The 23,803-nt window shown below is 38.9% G+C and overlaps 1 protein-coding gene across 2 annotated transcripts in view; it reads right to left on the bottom strand.

The window, feature by feature from the left end:
• The window catches only part of LOC150095196 (uncharacterized protein ZK1073.1-like), a 347,623-nt gene that overhangs the window by 110,437 nt on the left and 213,383 nt on the right, over positions 1-23,803 (bottom strand). For both annotated transcript variants that reach the window (XM_090410330.1, XM_090410331.1), the window contains exon 9: positions 20,768-20,877. In XM_090410330.1, coding sequence (XP_090266456.1) covers positions 20,768-20,877 — 110 coding nt within the window. The remainder of the gene's footprint in view (positions 1-20,767; positions 20,878-23,803) is intronic.

The raw sequence follows: 23,803 nt of genomic DNA, 5'->3' as shown, positions 1-23,803 counted from the left end.
TTTTGGTTTATCCAATAAGAATACAATTTTTTCGGCTAAATCCCAAATTGCCAGCCCATCCTCGTTGATTCAGTATCCAGGTAGATCCCCAACAGGGCGCAGCATGAGAAGGTGAGGATTGGACATTAGGTTAGAAGCCTTGGTCGGTTCTCCGCATTCCTTTAAAGGCTATGTGGAGGTCTCCTTTCAGTTATACAGCTCTGACCCTTAAGCACCCCGAGTAGATAATATTCGACCAGAAATGCTCAAGTATGGAGGTATAAAAAAGTCTTACAATGGCTGTACTGCATAGTTCAGTAGGCCTGGAAAGATGGATGAATTCCAGATGATTGGAGTAGTGATCTCATAGTACCCATATATAAAAAGGTAAAATAAAACTAAATGTGCGAATTACAGAGGTATTTTATCACTGAGTGTCCTGGTAAGATATATGCAAGTATAGTTGAGAAACGGTTGAGAAGGATTGTGGAAGAGAAGATTGGTGAAGAACAAGGTGCATTCAGGACAAACAGAGGCTGTCAGGATCAGATTTTCATTTTGCATCAGATAGCTGAGAAATCATGATATAACAATTATCTGTATTTAAGTTTTGTAGATCTGGGAAAAGCATATGACAAGGTGCCAAGAGAGAAGCTATTCAAAATGCTACAGTTATATGGTGTCAATGGGGCATTATATCAAGCAATACTTTGTCTTTATTTGAGTTGTAAGTCTGCAGTTAGAATTCAAGGAAGTACAGGAAGGTGGTTTAATGTTAAATCTGGTGTCATACAAGGATGTACATTATCCCCTCTGTTATTCATTATCTATATGGATCACATTATGAAGGAAAGTGGTATTAAACCTGATATCAAAATTGGAGATGTTAATGTATGTTCTTTGCTTTATGCAGATGATGTTATACTTTTAAATAAATCTGCAAGATTCCCTGACTAAATTGAATAACTGTTGTAATAGATATGGTATGAAGGTGAGCATTAAAAAGAAAGACAATGAAAATAGCTGGAATCGTTGAAAATGTCAAATGTGTTACGAATGGAGAACCTGTGGAATAAGTAAAACATTTCAGCTACTTAGGCACGATTTTTAGTGAAGATGATAAATTAAGTACGGAAATAGACAACAGAATCAACAAAGTTGGTATGGTAGGAAGTCAATTGAATAAATTCATATGGAATAAGAGAGAAATTAGTCAGAACACCAAATTAGTATACAAGACAGTATTCAAACCAGTTTTAACTTATGGATCTGACCGCTGGGTCAAATGTAAAACACTTGACCAAAGACTAGAGACTGCAGATATGAGAGTCCTCAGAAAGATTAGGGGGATGAACAGATGGCATCAATGGTAATATCATATTAAAAACGAGAATATTAGGAAAGAACTTGACACTGTTAGCATCCAGGAATGAATTAGCATGGAGAACAAGGCTAATCTGAGGTGGTATGGTCACTTAAACAGAAAGAATGGGGGAGGAAAGATTAGCAAAACAAGTGTTCTCTGCCAGGTTGGCAAGAAAAAGACCCAGAGGAAGACCAAGATGTAGGTCGATTGATACAGTAAAAATTGCCTTAGAAGACAGAAATATAAGATCTGATAATATTGGAGTCTTGACAGTCAACACACTGATTTGGAGGACAGTTGTAGACAGGAAGTTAGTAATAATGTAATTTTTCCTTTAGTACTACACTCCATGAGGGTATATACCAGGAATTTGAGGATGATGATGTATTTTTACTGTGATGAACTGTTGGCGAAGAATTTCATGCAATAAATTGCTGGCGAAGAATTTTCTGTGAACCAAGTCTAGAGTGCCATTGTGCAATCATTCCATTTAAATCAAATGTCATTATAAAGTGGGTAAATTGCTAAGGCATGACCCCTTTTGCAAAATCATGCAGTGCTAGAAGAAGAGAGAATGGAAACAGTAGTTGAGACGGAATGAGAGAGAGGTATGGGAGTGCTAGAAGAGGAGAGAATGGAAAGAGTAGGAGAGATGGAATGAGAGAGAGGTATGGGAGGGCTAGAAGAAGAGAAAATGGAAACAGTAAGAGAGAGGGAATGCTAGAAGAGGAGAGAATGGAAACAGTAGGAGAGAGGAAAGGAGAGAGAGGTATGGGAATGCTAGAAGAGAGAATAGGAGCATTAGAGGAGAGGGGATAAGAGAGACTATGGGAATGAAAGAAGAGGAGAGAATGGAAACAATAAGAGAGAGGGAATGGTAAGAGGTAGAATGTATGAGGACCCAATGATCCGTGGTGTTCAAGATAGGATGTGAGAGGAGTGTTTGCCAAGAGTAAAGATAGAAAGTGTGACTATGGCAATTAAGAGAGGTGAAAGGGTGGATGACATGATTGTTATGGTAGGCACAAATGACTTATTGGTAATGTAAGTCGGGCAGTGAGAGATATGAGATTTTTGCTTGAGGCTGTATGGAAGAAGACAGAGAGAGGAAATATATTGTGCGTGTTGCCTAGGTATGATAATGATGAGCTGAGCAGAAGAGCAGTAATATTAAATGACATAATAGCTAGAATGTGTGACAAGAGAGGACTGGAATATGTGGATGCTTGGAGTGCGTTTGAGGACAGAGAGGAATTGAATGCAAGAGACCACTTACATTTGAATGAGGAAGGACGTAGGCATGTGGAGAGATTGCAGTTCTGAACGAGTCAGTGTGTCCCAGGGAGGATGGTAGCAGGAGTGGCCTCTTGTGGGAATGGCTACTTAGGATAAGGGGGACGACATGAGGTAACACTGAGCGCAATGGAGCCTAGAGGGGATAATGCTGGGAAATTTTTAGAAATAATGGCATTTATATGCTTTATACTAATGCCAGGAGAATCAGGAATAAGGGAGAGGAATTGGTGGCACAGATAGCATCAGCCTGGGCAAAAATTATTGGGATCATTGAGACGTAATTGACAGATGAGGATATAATAAAAGGAATAGAAGTTGCTGGGTACAGCATTTTCTGGCAGGATAGGAAGGGAAAGCATGATGGTGAAGTACTGCTTATGATAAGTGACGACCTATGTCCTCTAAGAGTGGAAGCTTTGGAAAGCAGTGACACTAATGATTTTGAAAGCATATAGTGTGAGGTAGAGGTGGGCAAGACAGGATATTCAGTGGGATGATGCTACAGACCCAGGAGCACAGAGGGTGGGGAACAGAAGATGAGTAGACAGTTGAGTTTGGCAAGTGCAAGAAGAATGATTGTTATGGGAGATTTTAACTACAGTAGTATAAATTGGGGAGAGGAAGAGGCACGTAGCAATAAGGAAATGGAATTTCTAGAATTCTTGAGGGACAAATGTCTTAGGCAGCATGTAATAGAGGGAACAAGAGGTTCAAGAGTTTTGGATTGGTTATAGCATCAGAAGAGTTGATAATAACTGAGATGACATCTCTCCCACCAGTTGGAGAGGGTCCATATGGTTTTGACTTGGAAAATGAATAGACATGCAGGAGTATCAAAGAGACAGGAACGTATGAGGAATTATAAGGCAGGTGATTATAATAGTCTAAGACGTCAACTTGAGAAAGTTTCATGGAGGGAGGAATTGGAAGGCTAAGATATCATTAGTGCATGGGAAAGTGAAAGAATATTTGTTAGCAGCAATAGCAAGTTGTATACCACGAGTGAAGAAGAGGACACAATTTGGAGTAAAGTGGATGACAAACAATACTAAACAGGAATTGCATGCGAAAAAGAGGGTGTGGAAGAATTTATAAGAGGAGACAGGTGAAGAGTATAAGACACATGCCAGAAGAGTGACTAGCATGGTAAAGAAGATGAAACTGGAATATGAGAGGAGATTGGTCCTAAGACCCAAAGAAAACCCTAGGGAATTTTTTAGATATGTGGCCAGTAGGAGGAGAAATGACTGTGGAAGAATGATATTGTGGGATAAAAATGGGAAGAGAGTGACTGATGTATAGGACATAGTGGAATTGTTCAGTAAACACTTTATTGGAGTATTTCATCCTGGAGGAGTCAGTTTTAATGCTAGAGGGATAGAGCAGGGTCAAGGTTTAAAGGTACAGGAGGAGAGTGTGTTTCAAATAGTCAGTACTCTGGATATCAGCAAAGCTGTGGGACTGGATGGTATTTCACCACAAGTTTTGATAGAATGTGCTAGGGAACTGACAGTGCCTTTGACCTGGCTTTTCAATGAAAGTCTGACTGTGGGAAATGTGCCCATGGAATGGAAGGAAGGTAGTGCCATTGCATAAGGGCGGTAGCAGACTGGAAGTTTCTAATTATAGGCCAGTTTGTGTGTCATCAGTAGTTGTTAAGATCTTGCAGAAAGTAGTGAGGGACTGTATACAACATTGGGCAGATGAGGGTAATGTTATCTGTGAGAGTTAACATGGATTTGTGAAAGGGTGCTCTTGTTTTAGCAATATGCTAGCCTTTTATAATAAAGTTACAAGAACATTAGATGAGGGAAAGGCATATACTGCAATTTCCTTAGACTTAGCGAAAGCATTTGACAGGATGCCACATGATAAGCTGATATTTAAGTTGCAGCACATGGATCTGGATGTCAGATTGGTCAACTGGATTCAGGATTGGCTGTCCAATTGGTATCAGAGAGTTGTGTATGGTGGGACAGTTTCAAGGAGGCAGAGAGTTATAAGTGGGGTTCCATAGGGCTCAGTACTAGGACCTATATTGTTTAACCTTTATATCAATGACATTGCCAGTGGAGTGCAAGGGGATATTCAGTTGTTTACTGATGATGCGAAGCTGGGAAGGATTATTAGTAATAGTGCAGATCTGGTAGCCTGCAAGAGGATTTGAATAAGCTAGATACATGGGCAAATGAATGGGGTGTCGGTTTAATGCAGCAAAATATAAGGTCTTGGGGTTTGGGAAACATCGATTAGATGCTGCATACTCTATGGAAGGAGTTATACTGGAGGAAGTAGGGGAGACAAGAGATCTGGGGTTGATGACTGATAGAAACCTGAAATTTATGGGACATATTGCAAAGGTGGTGAAGGTAACAACACAGAGGATTGCTGCAAGTATTTAGTTATATTTAATTTAATTTAATTATATTTAGTACTTAAATGTTCTGATGTTTGTACTTTTTTTTCCTCTTATTTATTAATTGAATAATTATTAAAGATTACGCTACTCGGCAGTAAGGAATGATGGTGTATTCAGCAGCAGTCGCAAGTGGCGTAATGCCAAGTCCTCCGCCATTTAAGAACTCAATTATTAGCAATATCATAAGGGACTTTGTGGCATGCAGTACTTGCGGCATGTATGCGTCTCGGGAATTACATATGTGGCTTGTTAAAGAGAGTGGAGAGCGTATATGCGCAAAATGCAGGCAGTTGAAGGAAATAAGTACATTAGATATATCGATATCCGACTTTGTTGCTCCAGGAACGGAGAATGAATGTAGGAAGACAAGTAGTGTGTTAGGAGAGAATGAGAAAATAATAGTTGATAGTGTTGAAGGTGTGAGTGACTGTGAAAGTTTAGGAGATGGTTTTGTTTGGGAGAGTGAATTTAGATTAAGAGTGACTGACCTGCAGAGGGAAATAGATGAGTTGAAAGAGGAGGTGGAATGTCTTGTGAATGAGAGCAGAAGTATGAAAGATAAGATTAGGAGAATGGAAAAGATAAATGCAAGGTGAATCAGAGTAGGAGAGAGAGAGAATTTAGGGAGTATGAGTGAGAGGTATGGGGTGTTGGATTCTGATTATATAGAGATTGAAGTAATTATTATTTGTTTCAGAATCCTTACAGTCCGTACAGGATAATTATTATTTGTTTCAGAATCCATAGTCTGCTTGAGACTGTACAGACTGTACATGATCTTCCATCACATAGGCAAAACTTGTAAATATTATTTAATGTAAATCACTTATTTTACAATTAAATATTCATATAACTACCTTAATTTTGTCTAATATTAAATTAATTAATCAAAGATATATGTATTAATAATGAAAATACTGTATTAAATATTATTAAGTTATTTTATTTATTACTATGTTAATATTATAGAATTTGTACTTGATAATTTTAACTGCGTATTAATTGAAATGTAAATATTCTCTATTTATTTCTGTTATAAAAGTTTAGAGTTATGCAATAGCTCAATTTTATTATATTTTATTTGTTGTCATGGAGACGCATGAAGAAGCGAGCGCGAGTGGAACAGAGCATGAGCTAGGACAAGGATAATAAAAAAATTATATAGAGGTAACAAGAGAGAGTTGGAATGGAAATTTTGGAAGTAAAAGGTAGCAAGGGGATAAACTAGAGAAGTGGAAGTAAATAAAAGGTTCTTAAGGGTAGGAGTTAAGTGGATAATTTTTATAAGTGAGCAAGAACGTAATGAATTCTATAGTTAGCTGAGAGTGAAATCAGCAGAAATAATAGAAGGAAAATTAAAGCAACAAACAGATAAAATAAAAAGCTGAACGTTCAAGGAAGAATTCTGAATAAACCCAGCTGATCTAGTATTGCAGCTTATTTCCGATTTGCCCTAAAGAGAACCTCACAGTGTTTTAATTAATTTATGAGTGGTAATGAGGAGTGAAGTGCCCTGTAATTGATGTCAAGAATTCTGAAGTGTAATTGATAGTGCTTTAAGTATAACTGCGGATAAGTTTCGTAGATGTGTTTTTATTCTTTACGTGTGATAAGTAAATTCCAGAAATTTGCTCACAACATAATAGATGTTCTAGGAACCATTTACGGTAAGGTCAATCATAGTGTATTATTAACTTTAACTGTGGAAACCCTTCGTGATTGAGAGTTGGAGATAAGAATTGTTTGAAAGATATTTTCAGCTATTAGATCCTGTAATGTTTTGAACTTATAGCATGACTGAAAAATGTGTGAAAACGAATTAGATTGGATATTCAGTTATATTCATTTAAGTGTAAAAACTTTATAACCCAGAAGCTAAGAAGGTGTACGTGAAGACTTGGAAGATTGTGCTAATGTAATTGACTTGACTTAATGTTTGACTTATCTCTATTGTTTAAAATTAGAAGTAAAATTTATGTAAGTGTTATATGACCTGTATTAAATGTTTTATTTGTTAACCTAACTGTTGTATTTGCCTGAAATTCTTTTTACTGCACCGTTCACAAAAATTCGAATTTAGCGGGAATCCTGAAGATAGAAAATAAATACTTCGGCCTGAATGAATGAAAAGACTGCTAACTAACTTTAAATTGATCCTACTATTTCATATAGACTTATCTAAGGATAGAGTGGCGCAGTATAATAGAAATTTCTCTACCCTTGGATTAGTGTTCAATTTACAATTAGTTGTGTTTTATTTTATGAAAGTGACTTGTAACAAGATGGCGGATTCGAACAACAACATGAAGAAAACAACGTCACGACAGGGGTGCTAGAAGAGGAGAGAATGGAAACAGTAGAAGAGAGAGAATGAGAGAGAGGTATGGGAATGCTAGCAGAGGAGAGGATGGAAACAGTAGGAGAGATGGAATGAGAGAGAGAGATATGGAAGTGCTAGAAGAGGAGAGAATGGAAACGGTAGGAGAGATGGAATGAGAGAGAGAAATGGGAATGCTAGAAGACGAGAGGATGGAAACAGTAGTAGGAGAGACAGAATGAGAGAGGGATATGGAAGTGCTAGAAGTGGAGAAAATCAAAACAGTAGGAGAGAGGGAATGAGAGAGATGTATGGGAGTGCTAGAAGAGGAGAGAATGGAAACAGTAGAAGAGAGAGGTATGGGAATGAAAGAAGAGGAGAGAATGGAAACAATAGGAGTGAGGGAATGGTAAGAAGTATAATGTATGGCGACTCAATGATCCGTGGACTTCAAGATAGGATGCGTGAGGAGTGTTTGCCAGGAGGAACAATAGAAAGGGTGGCTATGGCAATTAAGAGAGGTGAAAGGATGGATGAGATGATTGTGATGGTAGGAACGAATGACTTGAGTGGTAATGTAAGTCGGGCAGCGAGCGATATGAGATTTTTGCTTGAGACTGTACGGAAGAAGACAGAGAGAGGAAAAATAGTGTGCGTGTTGCCTAGGTATGATAATGATGAGCTGAGCAGAAGAGCGGTGATATTGAATGGCATAATAGCGAGAATGTGTGACAAGAGAGAACTGGTATATGTGGATGCTTGAAGTGCGTTTGAGGAAAGAGACGAATTGTATGCGAGAGACCGTTTACATTTGAATGAGGAAGGACGTAGGCATCGGGAGAGATTGCTGTTCTGAACGAGTCAGTGTGTCCCAGGAGGATGATAGCAGGGGTGGCCTCTTGTGGGAATGGATACTTGGGAGAAGGGAGACAATGTCAGGTAACACTGAGCCCAGTGGAGTCTAGAAGGGATAATACTGGGTATAGAAACAATGGCATTTATATGCTTTATACTAATGCCAGGAGTATCGGGAATAAGGGAGAGGAATTGGTGGCGCAGATAGCATCAGCCTGGCCAAAAATTATTGCGATCACTGAGACGTGGTTGACAGAAGGGGATATAACAACAGGAATAGAAGTCGCTGGGTATAGCATTTTTCGTCAGGATAGGGGGGGAAAGCGTGGTGGTGGGGTACTGCTTATGATAAGTGATGACCTATGTCCTCTAAGAGTGGAGAATTTGGAAGGAAGTGAGACAAATGATTTTGAGAGCGTATGGTGTGAGGTAGAGGTAGGCAAGACAGGATATTTAGTGGGGTGTTGCTACAGACCCAGGAGCACAGAGGATGGAGACCAGGAGATGTTTAGACAGCTAAGTTTGGCAGGTGCAAGAAGAATGATTGTTATGGGAGATTTTAACTTCAGTAGTATAAATTGGAGAGAGGAAGATGCATGTAGCAATAGGGGAATGGAATTTCTAGAATTCTTGAGGGACAAATGTCTTAGGCAACATGTAACAGAGGGAACAAGAGGTTCAAAAGTTTTGGATTTGGTTATAGCATCAGAAGAGTTGATAATAACTGAGTTGATGTCTCTCCCACCAGTTGGAGAGAGTGACCATATGGTGTTGACTTGGAAAATGAATAGACATGCAGGAGTATCAAAGAGACGGGAACTTATGTGGAATTATAAGGCAGGTGAATATAACAGTCTTAGACGTCAACTTCGGGAAGTTTCATGGAGGGAGGAATTGGAAGGCCGGGATATCACTAGTGCGTGGGAAATTGTGAAAGAATATTTGTTATCAGCAATGGTAAGTTGTACACCACGAGTGAAGAAGAGGACGCAATTTGGAGTAAAGTGGATGACAAACAATATTAAACAGGAATTGCATGCGAAAAAGAGGCTATGGAAGAGATATAAGGAGACAGTTGGAGAGATGCATGAGGAATATAAGACACAGGCCAAAAGAGTGACTAGTGTGGTAAGGAAAGCGAAACTGGAATATGAGAGGAGATTGGCCCTAAGATAAAAAGAAAATCTTAGGGAATTTTTTAGCTATGTGGCCAATAGGAGGAGAAATGACTGTGGAAGAATGATATTGTGAGATAAAAATGGGAATAGAGTGACTGATGTAGAGGACATAGTGAAATTGTTCAATGAACACTTTATTGGAGTATTTCATCCTAGAGGAGTCAGTTTTAATGCTAGAGGGATAGGACTGGTTCGAGGTCTGGAGGTACAGTTGGAGAGTGTGTTTCAGATACTGAGTACTCTGGATGTCAGTAAAGCTGTGGGACTGGATGGTATTTCACCATGAGTTTTGAGAGAATGTGCTAGGGAATTGACAGTGCCTTTAACGTGGCTTTTCAATAAAAGTCTGGCTTTGGCAAAGGTGCCCAGGGAATGGAAGGTAAGATAGTGATATTGCATAAGGGTGGTAACAGACTGGAAGTGTCTAATTATAGGCCAGTCTGTGTGTCATCAGTAGTTGTTAAGATCTTGGAGAAAGTAGTGAGGGACCGTATACAGCATTGGGCAGATGAGGGTAATGTTATCTGTGAGAATCAACATGGATTTGTGAAAGGACACTCTTGTTTTAGCAATATGCTAGCCTTTTATAATAAAGTTACAAGAACATTAGATGAGGGAAAGGCATATACTGCGATTTTCTTAGACTTGGCGAACACATTTGACAGGGTGCCACAGGATAAGCTGATATTTAAGTTGCAGCACATGGGTCTGGATGTCATATTGGTCAACTGGATTCAGGATTGGCTGTCTAATAGGTATCAGAGAGTTGTGTATGGTGGAGCAGTTTCCAAGAGGCAGAGGGTTACAAATGGGGTCCCACAGGGCTCAGTACTAGGACCTATATTGTTTAACCTTTATATCAATGACATAGCCAGTGGGTTGCAGGGGGATATTCAGTTGTTTGCGGATGATGCGAAGCTGGGAAGGATTATTAGTTATAGTGCAGATGTGGTAGCCCTGCAAGAGGATTTAAATAAGCTAGAATATATGGGCAAATGAATGGGGGTTTCGGTTTAATGCAGCAAAATGTAAGGTCTTGAGGTTTGGGAAACATCGATGGGATTCTGCATACTCTATGGGAGGAGTTATACTAAAGGAAGTAGGGGTGACAAGAGATCTGGGGTTGATGATTGATAGAAACCTGAAGTTTAGGGGACATATTGCAAAGGTGGTGAAGGTAACACAGAGGATTGCTGCTATTATGAGAAGGACACTGACCTGCAGAGATAAGAGGGTTAACCTTCCATTGTATAAGTCTCTGATCAGACCACACTTGGTCTATCGTTCTCAGATTTGTTCCCCAGAATTTGAAGGGGATAAATTGACTGTGGAAAGGATACAAAGACGGATGACAAAGATGGTTTCAGGACTGTACAAGGATAGTTATGAGGATCAGCTGAGAGAATGTGGACTGCAGAGTTTGGTAGATAGAAGAAGGAGAGGTGATATAATTGAAACTTTTAAACTGTTGAGAGGTGATTACAGGGTTGACACTGGGGAGTTCTTTTGCTTGGTTGAACAGTGGGAAGGAGTGACGACAAGAAGCCATCCCTGGAAGTTACAGAAGGAAACTGTGAGCAAGAGGGTAAGGAGTGGTTTCTTTGTGTGTGGGGTGGTTGAGCCATGGAATGCATTGCCTGATGGAGTGGTGGGAGCGAGAACGGTCAGTGAGTTTAAAGAGTGGTATGATAGAACTTTGTGTTTCTCGGGGGGGGGACCTCCCCTCGATGAGTCTTGACAGACTTTATGTCTTAGGAAGGACCTCCCTCGATGAGTCTTTTGACTCCTTGGAGGCCTGAATAATAATAATAATAATAAAAATTATAATAATAATGAGAAGAACACTGACCTGCAGAGATAAAAGGGTATCATTCCATTGTATAAGACTCTGATCAGACCACACATAGACTATTGTTCTCAGATTTTGTCCCCAGGATTTAAGGGGGATAAATTAATTGTGGAAAGGGTACAACAGCAGATAACAAAGATGGTTTCAGGACTGTACAATGTTAGTTATGAGTTTCAGGCACAGACAACATTTGCGGCTGAAACTCATGTCTTTGTATCTTCAGGACTAGGGTAAGGTAGTGAAGCACCAGGCAACTCTTAGCAAAGGTGAACTGAGCTCACATCATTCCTTGTGTCAGTATCTCCCATAATGCAAAGCACAAATGCAATGAAATAGCCTGGTGTTGGGTACCTTACCCCAGTCCTGAAGATATTTTCAGGTGCAAACTTTGTTTGCTTACACTTGGATAAAGGAATAAACTAAATTTATTATAATCTAACCAAGTAAAAAATAAACTTCCAACATCTTTCTCTAAATCCAGAGTAATTCAATAATAAGGTGGTACACTTGTTGGCAACTCCTATAGATAAATATGACCTCTCCTATTGCTTCTGCCTTAGTATCTCCACGGTTGGTTTTGCCTCCCACTGACGAGACCTCAATAAAAGTTGAAACCGGTCTGGGTAGTGGCCCTTCCCTTGGTGCATAGCAGTATACCTGTCTGAAAGGAGATGTGCTTTGCATTATGGGAGATACTGAGACAAGGCGTGATGAAAGCTCAGAGTTGACTGGTGTTGCACTACCTTACCCCAGTTCTGAAGATATTTTCAGGCGCAAACTTTGTTTGCTTACACTTGAATAAAGGTATAATAAATTTAGTTTAATCCTTTATCCTAGTGAGAGCCAACAAAGTTTGCACCTGAAAATATCTTCAGGACTGAATATAGTGTTGTACTATCTTACCTGGATAAGTAGTACAACACCAGACAACTCGTAGCAAAGGTGGAGCAAGCTACCAACACTCCTATCCTAGTATCTCCCATAATGCAAAACACATCTCTTTGTGGATATGTACACTGTTATGTATTAAGGGTGTGGCCAATCCCTTAATGCATAACAGTATACATATCCACAAGGAGATGTGTTTTGCATTATGGGAGATACCAGAATAGGAGTGTTGGTAGCTTGCTCCACCTTTGCTATGAGTTGCCTGGTGTTGTACTACTTAACCAGGTAAGATAGTACAACACTATATTCAGTCCTGAAGATATTTTCAGGTGCAAAATTTGTTTGCTCTCACTGGGATAAAGGATTAAACTAAATTTATTATCGTCTAACCTAGTGAAAAATAAACTTTCAACTTGGATAACTAATATTTAAGGAATTGACAGCGTATACTAGAAATATAGATTAAATAAACTTTAATATATACTTTCCGATATTTCGGCGAACGTCACGTTGCCATCTTCTTGGGAACTTACTATAAAGACACGTGCACACAAGTACTAATAAGAGCAAATGAGGCTCATTTGCTCTTATTAGTACTTGTGTGCACGTGTCTTCATAGTAAGTTTCCAAGAAGATGGCAACGTGACGTTCGCCGAAATATCGGAAAGTATATATTAAAGTTTATTTAATCTATATTTCTAGTATACGCTGTCAATTCCTTAAATATTAGTTATCATGTTTAACCAGCGTATAAGCCTCTCAACAAGAATTTCAACTTGGATAAAGGATTAAACTAAATTTATGATGATCACAAACATCCATGCCGATGGCAGGATTCGAACCAACAGCCTTTTGGCTGCAGAGCAGATAGACTAACCACTTGGCCAACCAGGCTGCTGTGTTTTTTAATCAATTGAAAAATAGTAAAATAACAAAATTAAACTGGTAAGTACAAAAGGTAGATCTCATAGCCTTTCAAAAACATTGGCTTGCTGCATTTTAACATGTTAGGAAAACATTTCATAGGCCATGTAAAATGAACTTCAGTGCCACATTCAGCTAGATGGTATGAGTTGCCAACCACTGTTTTAAAGCATTTATTGCATATACTTCCCAGAAGGTGTGGAAGTTCATCCATAAGGGCTGCAGTTTCAATTCTGGAGCTGCATTCAATGCAGTCCTGCAGCCCTTATGGATGAACTGCCATTGCCCAGAAGTGATGTCAGATAGCAGTGCTCTGTATGCCGTTAGGTTTCAAGGAATTATGTGGCTAAGCTGTTAAGACAAACACTAGAAAACAATTGTAACACTTCAGGTAACAGTGCTAATAACAGTCATACAGCTCTGCAGCGAGCATATTTGCTGGGGTGAAATTTTGAGAGAACAGCAATGTTCATTACTGTGCAAACAGTGTAACCATCTGAAATAAGGATCCTCTATGCATTAAATCTGTCGCAAGATAGTTCAATGTCTAAGAAACACAATTTGGTGTATTCTGTTTCTCATACAATGAATTCAGGGAATCCTGGTAATTTTGGAGGCTGTCCAAATTTCAAAGAAATAACTGACCTGTTCCAGATATTACCAATAGTATACACTGGAATGTAAACAAGTGAATACTCATGTTTATGATGATCTTCATCTATCGGTTTTTAGATGCATTTTAAATCATAAGTTGTGTTTTAAATCATGCTCTTACACCTTTAATGGTTTAGTTTACTTTAGAGGTTATTTCTTGCCTTGTAAATATCATTGTTTCAACTTTCTAATTTACTGTTTAATTGTACAGATTATATTTCCTGTATTAAAGTTTACTAGTGTTTTTAGAATTATTAATGTTTGTATTATCATTTGCTTCTGGGTTGCATACTCTGGTGTCTAGAACCTAAGGATGAACAGTTTCTGAAGATTTCAACTGCAAATTGAGACATATCAGCTAGTGGCAATTCGCATAACTGACAATTTTGAGTATAAAGTGGGTGCACATTTAAATTTTCGAATCATGCACAAAAGGGTTACATGGTCGCACCCAACAGGATAAAAGGCTACAATAAGCAAATTGTATTTGAAGGAAGCTCTTTTTTTATGAAGGAATAAAGTTGCAAACTTGGATGCCTTGTAATATCTCAAAGACATTATTATAATTATTATTATTAAATTGAGACATACAAATTGAGTATAAAGTGGGTGCACATTTAAATTTTCGAATCATTCCCAAAAGGGTCACATGGTCGCACCCAACAGGATAAAAGGCTGCAATAAGCAAATTGTATTTGAAGGAAGCTCATTTTTTGTGAAGGAATAAAGTTGCAAACTTGGATGCCTTGTAATATCTCAAAGACATTATTATAATTATTATTATTAAACAAGACCTCATGGAGTCAAAGACTCATCTGGGAGGTCCTTTTATCACACACACATCTCATCATACCGTGTCTTAAACACACTCAAACTCCTTGCAGACACCACACTCTCAGGCAAGGCATTCCAATCATTCACAACTCTGCATGAAAAAAACCTGCCTCTCACTCCCCTACTCACACCCTCTTTATACAGTTTCCAGGGATGACCTCTGGTTCTCCCCTGATCTCCCACTATTCTCTGTAGAACTTCTCCACCATTGATCCTGTAACAACCCCTTACCAACTTGTAGGTCTCTATCATATCTCCCCTCTTCCTCCTGTCCACCAGACTCTGCAAATTACATCTTCTCAATCTTTCCTCATACTCAACATTCCAGAGGTCAGAAACTACATTAGTCAGTCGCCTTTGGACCCTTTCCAACATCTCTTCATCCTTCTGAAAACCCGGTGACCAAATCTGGGCACAACAGTCCATATGTGTCCTAATCAAAGCCTTATACAATGGAACAAGAATCTCCCTACTTCTACACATCAGTGTCCTCCGCATCATTCCCAGAAGTCTTTGTGTTGTCTTTACAATTTTGGCGATGTGTCCCCTAAATTTTAGATCCTTATCCACTATCTCCCACAGATCTCTTATTTCCTCTACTTCCAACAATATTTTCTCACCAAGCATAAATTCTGCATCATATCTTTGTTTTCCAAATTTTAAAACCTTACATTTTGCAACAATGAACTCAAATCTGCATTTGCTTGCCCAATCACTCAATTTATTCAAGTCTTCTTGCAAGGCCACAACATCTTCACTACTCTTTATGGTTCATCCCAACTTTGCATCATCTGCAAACAACTGAATATCTCCATCCAAATCTTCGCCAATATCATTAATATACAAGTTAAATAGTAATGGCCATAAAACAGACCCCTGAGGCACTCCACTAGTGACTTTCCTTTTCCGGGATTTCGCACCCCCATACACAACTTGTTGATACCTATCAGATAGCCAGTCTCCAATCCAATGCACTAATCTAATATCCAACCCCATCTGCTCTAGTTTGACTGTCAACTTATCATGAGGTACTCTATCAAAAGCTTTTGCGAAATCCAAGTATATTAGTGTGTATCCTTTTCCTCTGTCCAAGAAAGCAGTCACTTTATTGTAATAAATAAGTAGATTACTAAAACATGACCTCCCTTTAGCAAATCCATGTTGTCCATCAAAGATAATACCATTGTTGTCAACCCAACTCTGGATCCTAGTTCTCACAAGCTTCTCCAACAACTTAACCACAACTCCTGACACAGAGCCTATAGTTTGATGCTTGAGTTCGATCACCTCCTTCATGAAGTGGCACAATCTTACCCTCCTTCCACTCTTTAAAAACTTGACCAAATGCAAGACTTGTATTAAAAAAATATGTCAAGGCAGGTGTCAACTCTCTGGCACATTCCTTCAGAATATGCGGTGATATATTATCAAGTCCCACAGCCTTATTTATATCTAGTTTACTCAACTCCCTAAACACCTCTTGCTCACTTGCAGTCAGTCTCTCCTCCCCATCATCAATTGCTCTCAATCTCTCCATGAAGTCACATTCACAAGAATGAAAGATCTTTATGAACTGCTCATTAAGTATCTCCACCACACATTCTGCAACAGCTGTCTTTATACCATTTTCTCCAATCAATGTCATCCTTCCATAATCATTCTTTCTTTTGCTGGCTATATATCGAAAGAACTCCCTAGGATTCTTTTTGGCTTCATTAGCTAACTGCTGTTCATACCTCTCTTTAGCTACTCTCACCAACCAAGTCACCCTCCTTGCCTGGTCTTTGTAGACCTCATGAAATTCGTTACTTCCACTTCTCTTATGCTGTCTCCACAATGCTCTTTTTCTCTGTATCGCATGCTTAATCTCTTTATTAATCCATCTCACACCTACCTTATTTAACATTCTCATCCGTGATATACATTTAGACATTGCATCTACTAAATAGTTTTTGAAAATCCTCCAAGCTGCATTGATCTCTTTTACAGCTAACTCCTCATTCCATGCTACACCTGCAAATTGTCTCATGAGCTCTTCATAATCCCTCCCCACCTTGTAGTTCCACATATACCCTTTTCTCACAGGGGTCCTTGCACTGCTGGCAACCACCCAGGTAATCACCTCATGGTCACTTTCACCAATTGATGGATGATTTGACACCTCATTTGTAATTACATCCTCTGATAAGATGACCAAATCCAAGACCCTTAATCCTTGTGTGCCCTCTGTTAAATACTGTCTGAGATAGTTATCCCTCAAAAACTCAAGAAACTAATTTTCTTTACTTCCAGTTGCTATCTCTTCATTCCAGTCTATATTGCCATAATTAAAATCACCCATAATGATCACCCTTTTCTTATTTGCTTGGCTTATTTGATTATACATTTCAGTATCACTACCATCCACATTACCAGGTCTATAACAACATCCCACCAAGTATTTGATTCCATTCACCTCTATCTCACACCATACTGCCTCAAAACCACTGGCACTATTTCCCTCTTGCATCTCTACCTTGTATGGACATAACTCTTTCTCTATCATCATTAGCACTCCCCCTCCTTTTTACCCCTTCTATCCTCACGAAACACATCATACCTTTCCATCTCTATTCCTGTCTGGATGTAATCCTCATCTAATCATGTCTCACTTATTCCGACAATCTTTGGGTGAACAGACGCAATTAGTGCAACCATTTCATCCGCCTTGTTTCTTATACTTCTAGCATTGGTATACAAACACAACAGCTCATTTCTGGATCTACAGCTAGTTCCACTGATACCACTCACTCGATGTGATCTCTCCATGCTGGACTGGGGCCATTTCCCTTTCTGCTTCTTCATTTTAGAACCCTTTGCAATTCCATCTGTTTCCTCTTGATTCCTGGTCATCCCATTTCTTTCCTGCCTACATATGCTCTCACCTCCTCTTGGAGCATCCACCTTTCTCACGCTGTGTACCCCTGTCCATTCTGAGCCTCCCCATTTCCCTGCTCCTCTTGCACACTCATTCTCTCATTTTCTATACTCATACCACTCATTTCTCCATTCATATCCACTTCGTCAATCTCTCCTGTCTTACTCTCCTGCTCTTCCACATCACTCCCCTCTCGATCTGATTTATTCTTTCTATTCACTTCTCTACCTTCCAGCAGGTCTCTGCAAGCGACTCACACCATAACCACTCAAATGCAGTCCATCGCTCTCATACAGCTCACTTCATCCCTCAAACTCATTCCACACATTAACAAACTGTAATCCCATCTCCTCACACATTTCAGCCAGAATATCATTCATAATCCTTGGTCTCTGCCTCATTTCACCACAATCATACCTAGGCTACACACTGACTACCCTTCCTGTCACACTATTCTGTTTTATCTTTCCAAGCAGCCTCCTGATATTCATTTTGACATGCTTTTTGTTCTCTCTCAAATCATTTGTACCAATCAATACTATTAACTCTTTTGCTCGCTCCCGCCTCATATTCAATGCCTCAATCACTCTACTTATTTTACTGTCTGGAAAACATACCTTGTGCATTTTATCCTTTAGGACACCTTTAATAATGGAGTCGCCATACAACGCCACTCGCCATCTTTCGTTAACTCTTTCATGCCATCATGATTTATTTTAATAGTTTTGACCTGAATTCTCTTAATTTCATTCCGCATCCATTTCATTTCTTGCTTCATCCAATCCAATTCACTTTCTGAATCTCGCGACACATTCTCTCTATCGTTAAATCTTTCTAACTTTCTAACTCTCGACCCCCCCCTCTTCTCACTTTCCCTCTCATTTATCCTTCTTTGTTTCCGCACTTTCGGTCCAACAGACGTCCAACTTTCACTATCATGCTTCTCACTTTCACTCTCATTTATCTTTCTTTGTTTCCGTACTTTTGGATTAAAATATGTCCAACTTTTGCTATCATTCTTCTCACTTTTTCTGTCATTCATCTTTCTTTGTTTCAGTATTTTCAGTCCAACATGTGTCCAACTTTCGCCATCATTCATTCTTTCGATTTTTTTCACTTGCAATTTCTGCATCATGCCATTTCTACTCTCATTCGTTCTCTCAATTTCGTTTCTTTCCGCCTCACTTTCGTCCCTTTTAACATCCGTTACAGTTTTCAAATCGCTCTTTTTCTTTTTTCCTGATTTTTTAACATTTTTTTGCCTGTCTCCCTCATCATCCTTCTCTTTCAAACCTGCACTCACGGCACAATCAGTACTAACGCTTTCTATCATCAATTTCATATTTGCATTCATCAGTTCCTCATTCAGGTCACACTTTGCACACACCCTTCTTCCATCAGCACTAATCATCCACAAATCATTTATGTAATCGAAGGAATACATATAACAGACCTCGCACTTAACGAAACGACTGAAATCTAAATTAAAATCATGGAATGACAATGCCGCCGCCATTTTTTTTTTTTTTCTCTCTGCAGGTTACTAGGTCTGATAATAATGATTTCATAATTTAGTTTAGGCAAGAAAAATCCCCCACACTAATAATACCGATAGCGCACAACGTTTACATCCGCTCTTACTCAAACAAAGCATATATACTTAATTATTCCTAGTAAAACTTATCTGAATCAGGAGCTCTTCAAATCGCATCCACAGCGCTTGGCTCACTAGCGTCCTGAAGAAGACATTTAGATGATTTCAGACAGAGAAGAATTATTGAAAAGCTTGAAGAAGGCTGCAGGATTATTGATATTTCCAGAGAGTTTGGAAGCTCACATAGCATTGTATCCAGGCTCTGGGCAGTGTTTTAAACCAATGATCTGGGCAGTGTTTTAAACCAATGATCTGGGCAATGTTTCAAACAACTAATGAAACGTGTTACAGATGTTTGCTAAGAGGTTGCCCTCACTCTATCATGGAGTACAAAGATAGATTTTTGGTTATAACAGAAAAATTTAAATCACTGCACCATGACAGGTCAGCTTGAGTCAGCTCCATTCAAGCACTGGTATGCAGATATCTCAACAAACTGTGGCAGGATGTCTGTGTCAAGTTGGCCTATACATCCAAAGGCCTTTAGTCTGCATCCCTTTATCCACAGCTCATTGTAGAACACACTTTCAGAGGCGTTGTATCCATCAATGTTAGCCAAGACAGTGACAGCCTGTAGTACTCTTTACAGATTAGTTGTCAGTCTTTTCTCTGATTCTAGACAATACTTGATCTGGTATAAAAGTAGTACTGCTTCCCATTGCAAGAATGTTCTTGAATGTGTTCAATCTGTCTGTGCTTGATCTGCCATATCTATCCTTGAGAGGGAGAGATGCATCACTAGGGTCGTATGTGGGGTGGCATTATGCTTAATGGATGCAGTGAGCTACAAGTGCTGGAAAAAAAACGGACTATGACTGGTGAATAATATTGCAAAGAAGTTCTTCAATATCATATTCGATTGTTCCGTGGTGCTGTAGGCAAAGAATTCATTTTTACAGATGGCAGCACCACACCACATCATACAAAAGCAGTGGTGATACTTCTGGAAACCAAGAATATTAATTGAATCAAGTGGCCAGCACACTCCCTAGATCTCAACCCCATAGAACATGTTTGGAATGTAATAGGGAGATGCAATGCTGTTTGAAATTCCTTTCCAGAAAACAAACAAGGACTTATCCTTCACCCCACATACGACCCTAGTTTGCCTCAAGTTTGCAGATCCATAATGTTGTAACATGCTTAGCACAAAGTGATTCAGGAGTTCCAACATTATGGATCTGCATCACAGTTCGGAAGACATATCCATACTGAAATGTCTCCCCCATAGTTATTTGTAAGTGCTGTATATTAATTCCTTAAGTCCGTCCTTACAAAATTTATAATGTTTGCCAATAATGTATTGCAATTTACTTTGTACAAAATTTACAACACGTTTTTTGTGTAATATAATTTATTAATATGTTGGCAATAAATTTCTCCACATTTGGCAGTAGTAATGTAATTTTTTTCATATATAGGTAAAAATGTAGTTCATTCGTTTTTAGCTTTTGGACACCAGTGTATTTTTTCACTTGATATATACTCTCATCTGAAGTTATCTGAGCTGAAATGCTCCAGGATTTTATCATCCCCCCCCTCTCCACACACACACACCTTCCAAGTTCAAATTACTACAGAACTAAGCAAAAAGTTCAAGGCAATAAAGTATTTCAATAAGGTGAGATTAAACTTACTTAAGGAATGCTTCTACATAGAGTCGCAAATTTCTTGGATTAATCCGACTTTTAAGTTTACTGATATAATCAGCAATCACTTGATCTTTATCTTCAGCATTTTCAATTTGCTGTAATCCAAAGTTTAAGCTTTAATAAAGATCACAATTTTGAAATTAAACAAAAATATATAATTTTTAGAAAACAAAGAATATTGCATTATGCAAGTCAATGAATCATTCTAATAGTGAAGCTGTAACTTTATGGAAGGAAGCATTAAAACAGTACTTCACACATGCAGCAGCCTATGTGCAAGTATGTTATTAAAATTGAGACATTCTTTGTAGTTAAATAAGCATTTCCAATTCAGATTTATCATTAAAGACATCAGATACAATTTCAAACGTGTAATCTCTTGCAGGATGGGAGGAGGGGGGGAAACAGGAAGAGTAATATCATATTCGATTGTTGGATTACGTGGTGCTGTATACACAAAGGAACAATCAAATATGACATGTATTAAAATATATTCATATTTTAATAAATGTCAAATATATTAATATGGCATATACATTATTATTATTATTATTATTATTCAGGCCTCCAAGGAGTCAAAAGACTAATCATGGGAGGTCCTTCCTAAGAAACACAGGTTTTTTAGGTCTTTCCTAAAACACTTTCCTAGGACCTCCCCTAAGAAACAAAGTATATCATACCACTCCTTAAACTCACTGATCGTTCTCGCTCTCACCACTATATCAGGCAATGCATTCCATGGTTCAACCACCCTCCATGCAAAGAAACCACTCCTCACTCTCTTGCTCACAGTTTCCTTTCGTAACTTCCAGGGATGGCCTCTTGTCATCACTTCTTCCTGTTCAACCAAGCGAAAGAACTCCCCAGTGTCAACCCTGTAACCACCTCTCAACAGTTTAAAAGTGTCAATCATATCACCTCTCCTTCTTCTATCCACCAAACTCTGCAGTCCACATTCCCTCAGCCGATCCTCATAACTATTATTGTACACTCATGAAAAACCATCTTTGTCATCTGCCTTTGTACCCTTTCCACAGTTAATTTATCCCCTTCTAATCCTGGGAACCAAATCTGAGAACAATAGTCCAAGTGTGGTCTGATCAGGGTCTTATACAATGGAATGATAACTGTTTTATCTCTGCAGGCCAGTGTCCTTCTCATTATTGCAGCAATCCTCTGTGTTACCTTCACCACCTTTGCAATATGTCCCCTAAATTTCAGGTTTCTATCAATCATCAACTCCAGATCTCTTGTCTCCCCTACTTCCTTGAGTATAACTCCTCCCATAGAGTATGCAGAATCCCATCGATGTTTCCCAAACCTCAAGACCTTACATTTTGCTGCATTAAACCGACACACCCATTCATTTGCCCATCTTTCTAGCTTATTCAAATCATCTTGCAGGGCTGCCACATCTGCACTATTACTAATAATCCTTCCCAGCTTCACACATCTGCAAACAACTGAATATCCCCTTGCAATCCACTGACAATGTCATCGATATAAAGGTTAAACAATATACGACCTAGTACTGAGCCCTGTGAGACCCCACTTGTAACCCTCTGCTTCCTTGAAACTGCCCCACCATACACAACTCTCTGATACCAATTGGACAGCCAATCCTGAATCCAGTTGACCAATCTGACATCCAGACCCATCTGCTGCAACTTAAATATCAGCTTATCATGTGGCACCCTGTCAAATGCCTTCACTAAGGCAAAGAAAATGGCAATATATGCCTTTCCCTCATCTAATGCTCTTGTAACTTTATCATAAAAGGCTAGCATATTTCTAAAACAAGAGCACCCCTTCATAAATCCATGTTGATTCTCAGAGATAACATTACCCTCATCTTCCCAATGCTGTTTACGGTCCTTCACTGCTTTCTCCAAGATCTTACTGACTACTGATGACACACAAACTGGTCTATAATTAGACACTTCCAGTCTGCTACCGCCCTTTTGCAATGGCACTATCTTACCTTCCTTCTATTCCATGGGCACCTTTCCAGCAGCCAGACTTTCATTGAAAAGCTAAGTGAAAGGCACTGTCAGTTCCCTAGCACATTCTCTAAAAACTCATGGTGAAATACCATCCAGTCCCACAGCTTTACTGACATCCAGAGTACTGACTATTTGTAACACACTCTCCTCCTGTATCTCTAAACCTTGACTCTTCCCTATCCCTCTAGCATTAAAATTGACTCCTCCAGGATGAAATATTCCAATAGAGTGTTCATTGAACAATTCTACTATGTCCTCTGCATCAATCACTCTATTCCCATTTTTATCCCACAATATCATTCTTCCACAGTCATTTCATCTCCTACTGGCCATATATCTAAAAAATTCCCTAGGATTTTCTTTGGATCTTAGGGCCAATCTCCTCTCATATTCCAGTTTTGTCTTTCTTACTATACTAGTCACTCTTCTGGCCTGTGTCTTATACTCTTCATGCATCTTCTCTTCTCCTGTCTGCTTATATAAATTCTTCCACAGCCTCTTTTTCACATGCAATTCCTGTTTAATATTTTTTGTCATCCACTTTACTCCAAATTGTGTCCTCTTGTTCACTCGTGGTATACAACTTACCATTGCTGCTAACAAATATTCTTTCATAATTTCCCATGCATTAATGATATCCCGACCTTCCAATTCCTCCCTCCATGAAACTTTCCCAAGTTGATGTCTTAGACTATTATAATCACCTGCCTTATAATTCCAAATATGTTCCCGTTTCTTTGATACTCCTGCATGGCTATTCATTTTCCAAGTCAAAACCATATGGTCACTCTCTCCAACTGGTGGGAGAGATGTCATCTCAGTTATTATCAACTCTTCTGATGCTATAACCAAATCCAAAATTCTTGAACCTCTTGTTCCCTCTATTACATGTTGCCTAAGACATTTGTCCCTCAAGAATTCTAGAAATTCCATTCCCTTATTGCTACATGCATCTTCCTCTCTCCAGTTTATACTACTGTAGTTAAAATCTCCCATAACAATCATTCTTCTTGCATTT

The sequence above is a fragment of the Typopeltis vanoorti genome, chromosome 20 (assembly GCF_054136105.1).
Source record: "Typopeltis vanoorti isolate ZY-2024b chromosome 20, IOZ_Tvanoo_1.0, whole genome shotgun sequence".
Classification (NCBI taxonomy): Eukaryota; Metazoa; Arthropoda; class Arachnida; order Uropygi; family Thelyphonidae; genus Typopeltis; species Typopeltis vanoorti.
This window is presented reverse-complemented; position numbering and strand designations above follow the sequence as displayed.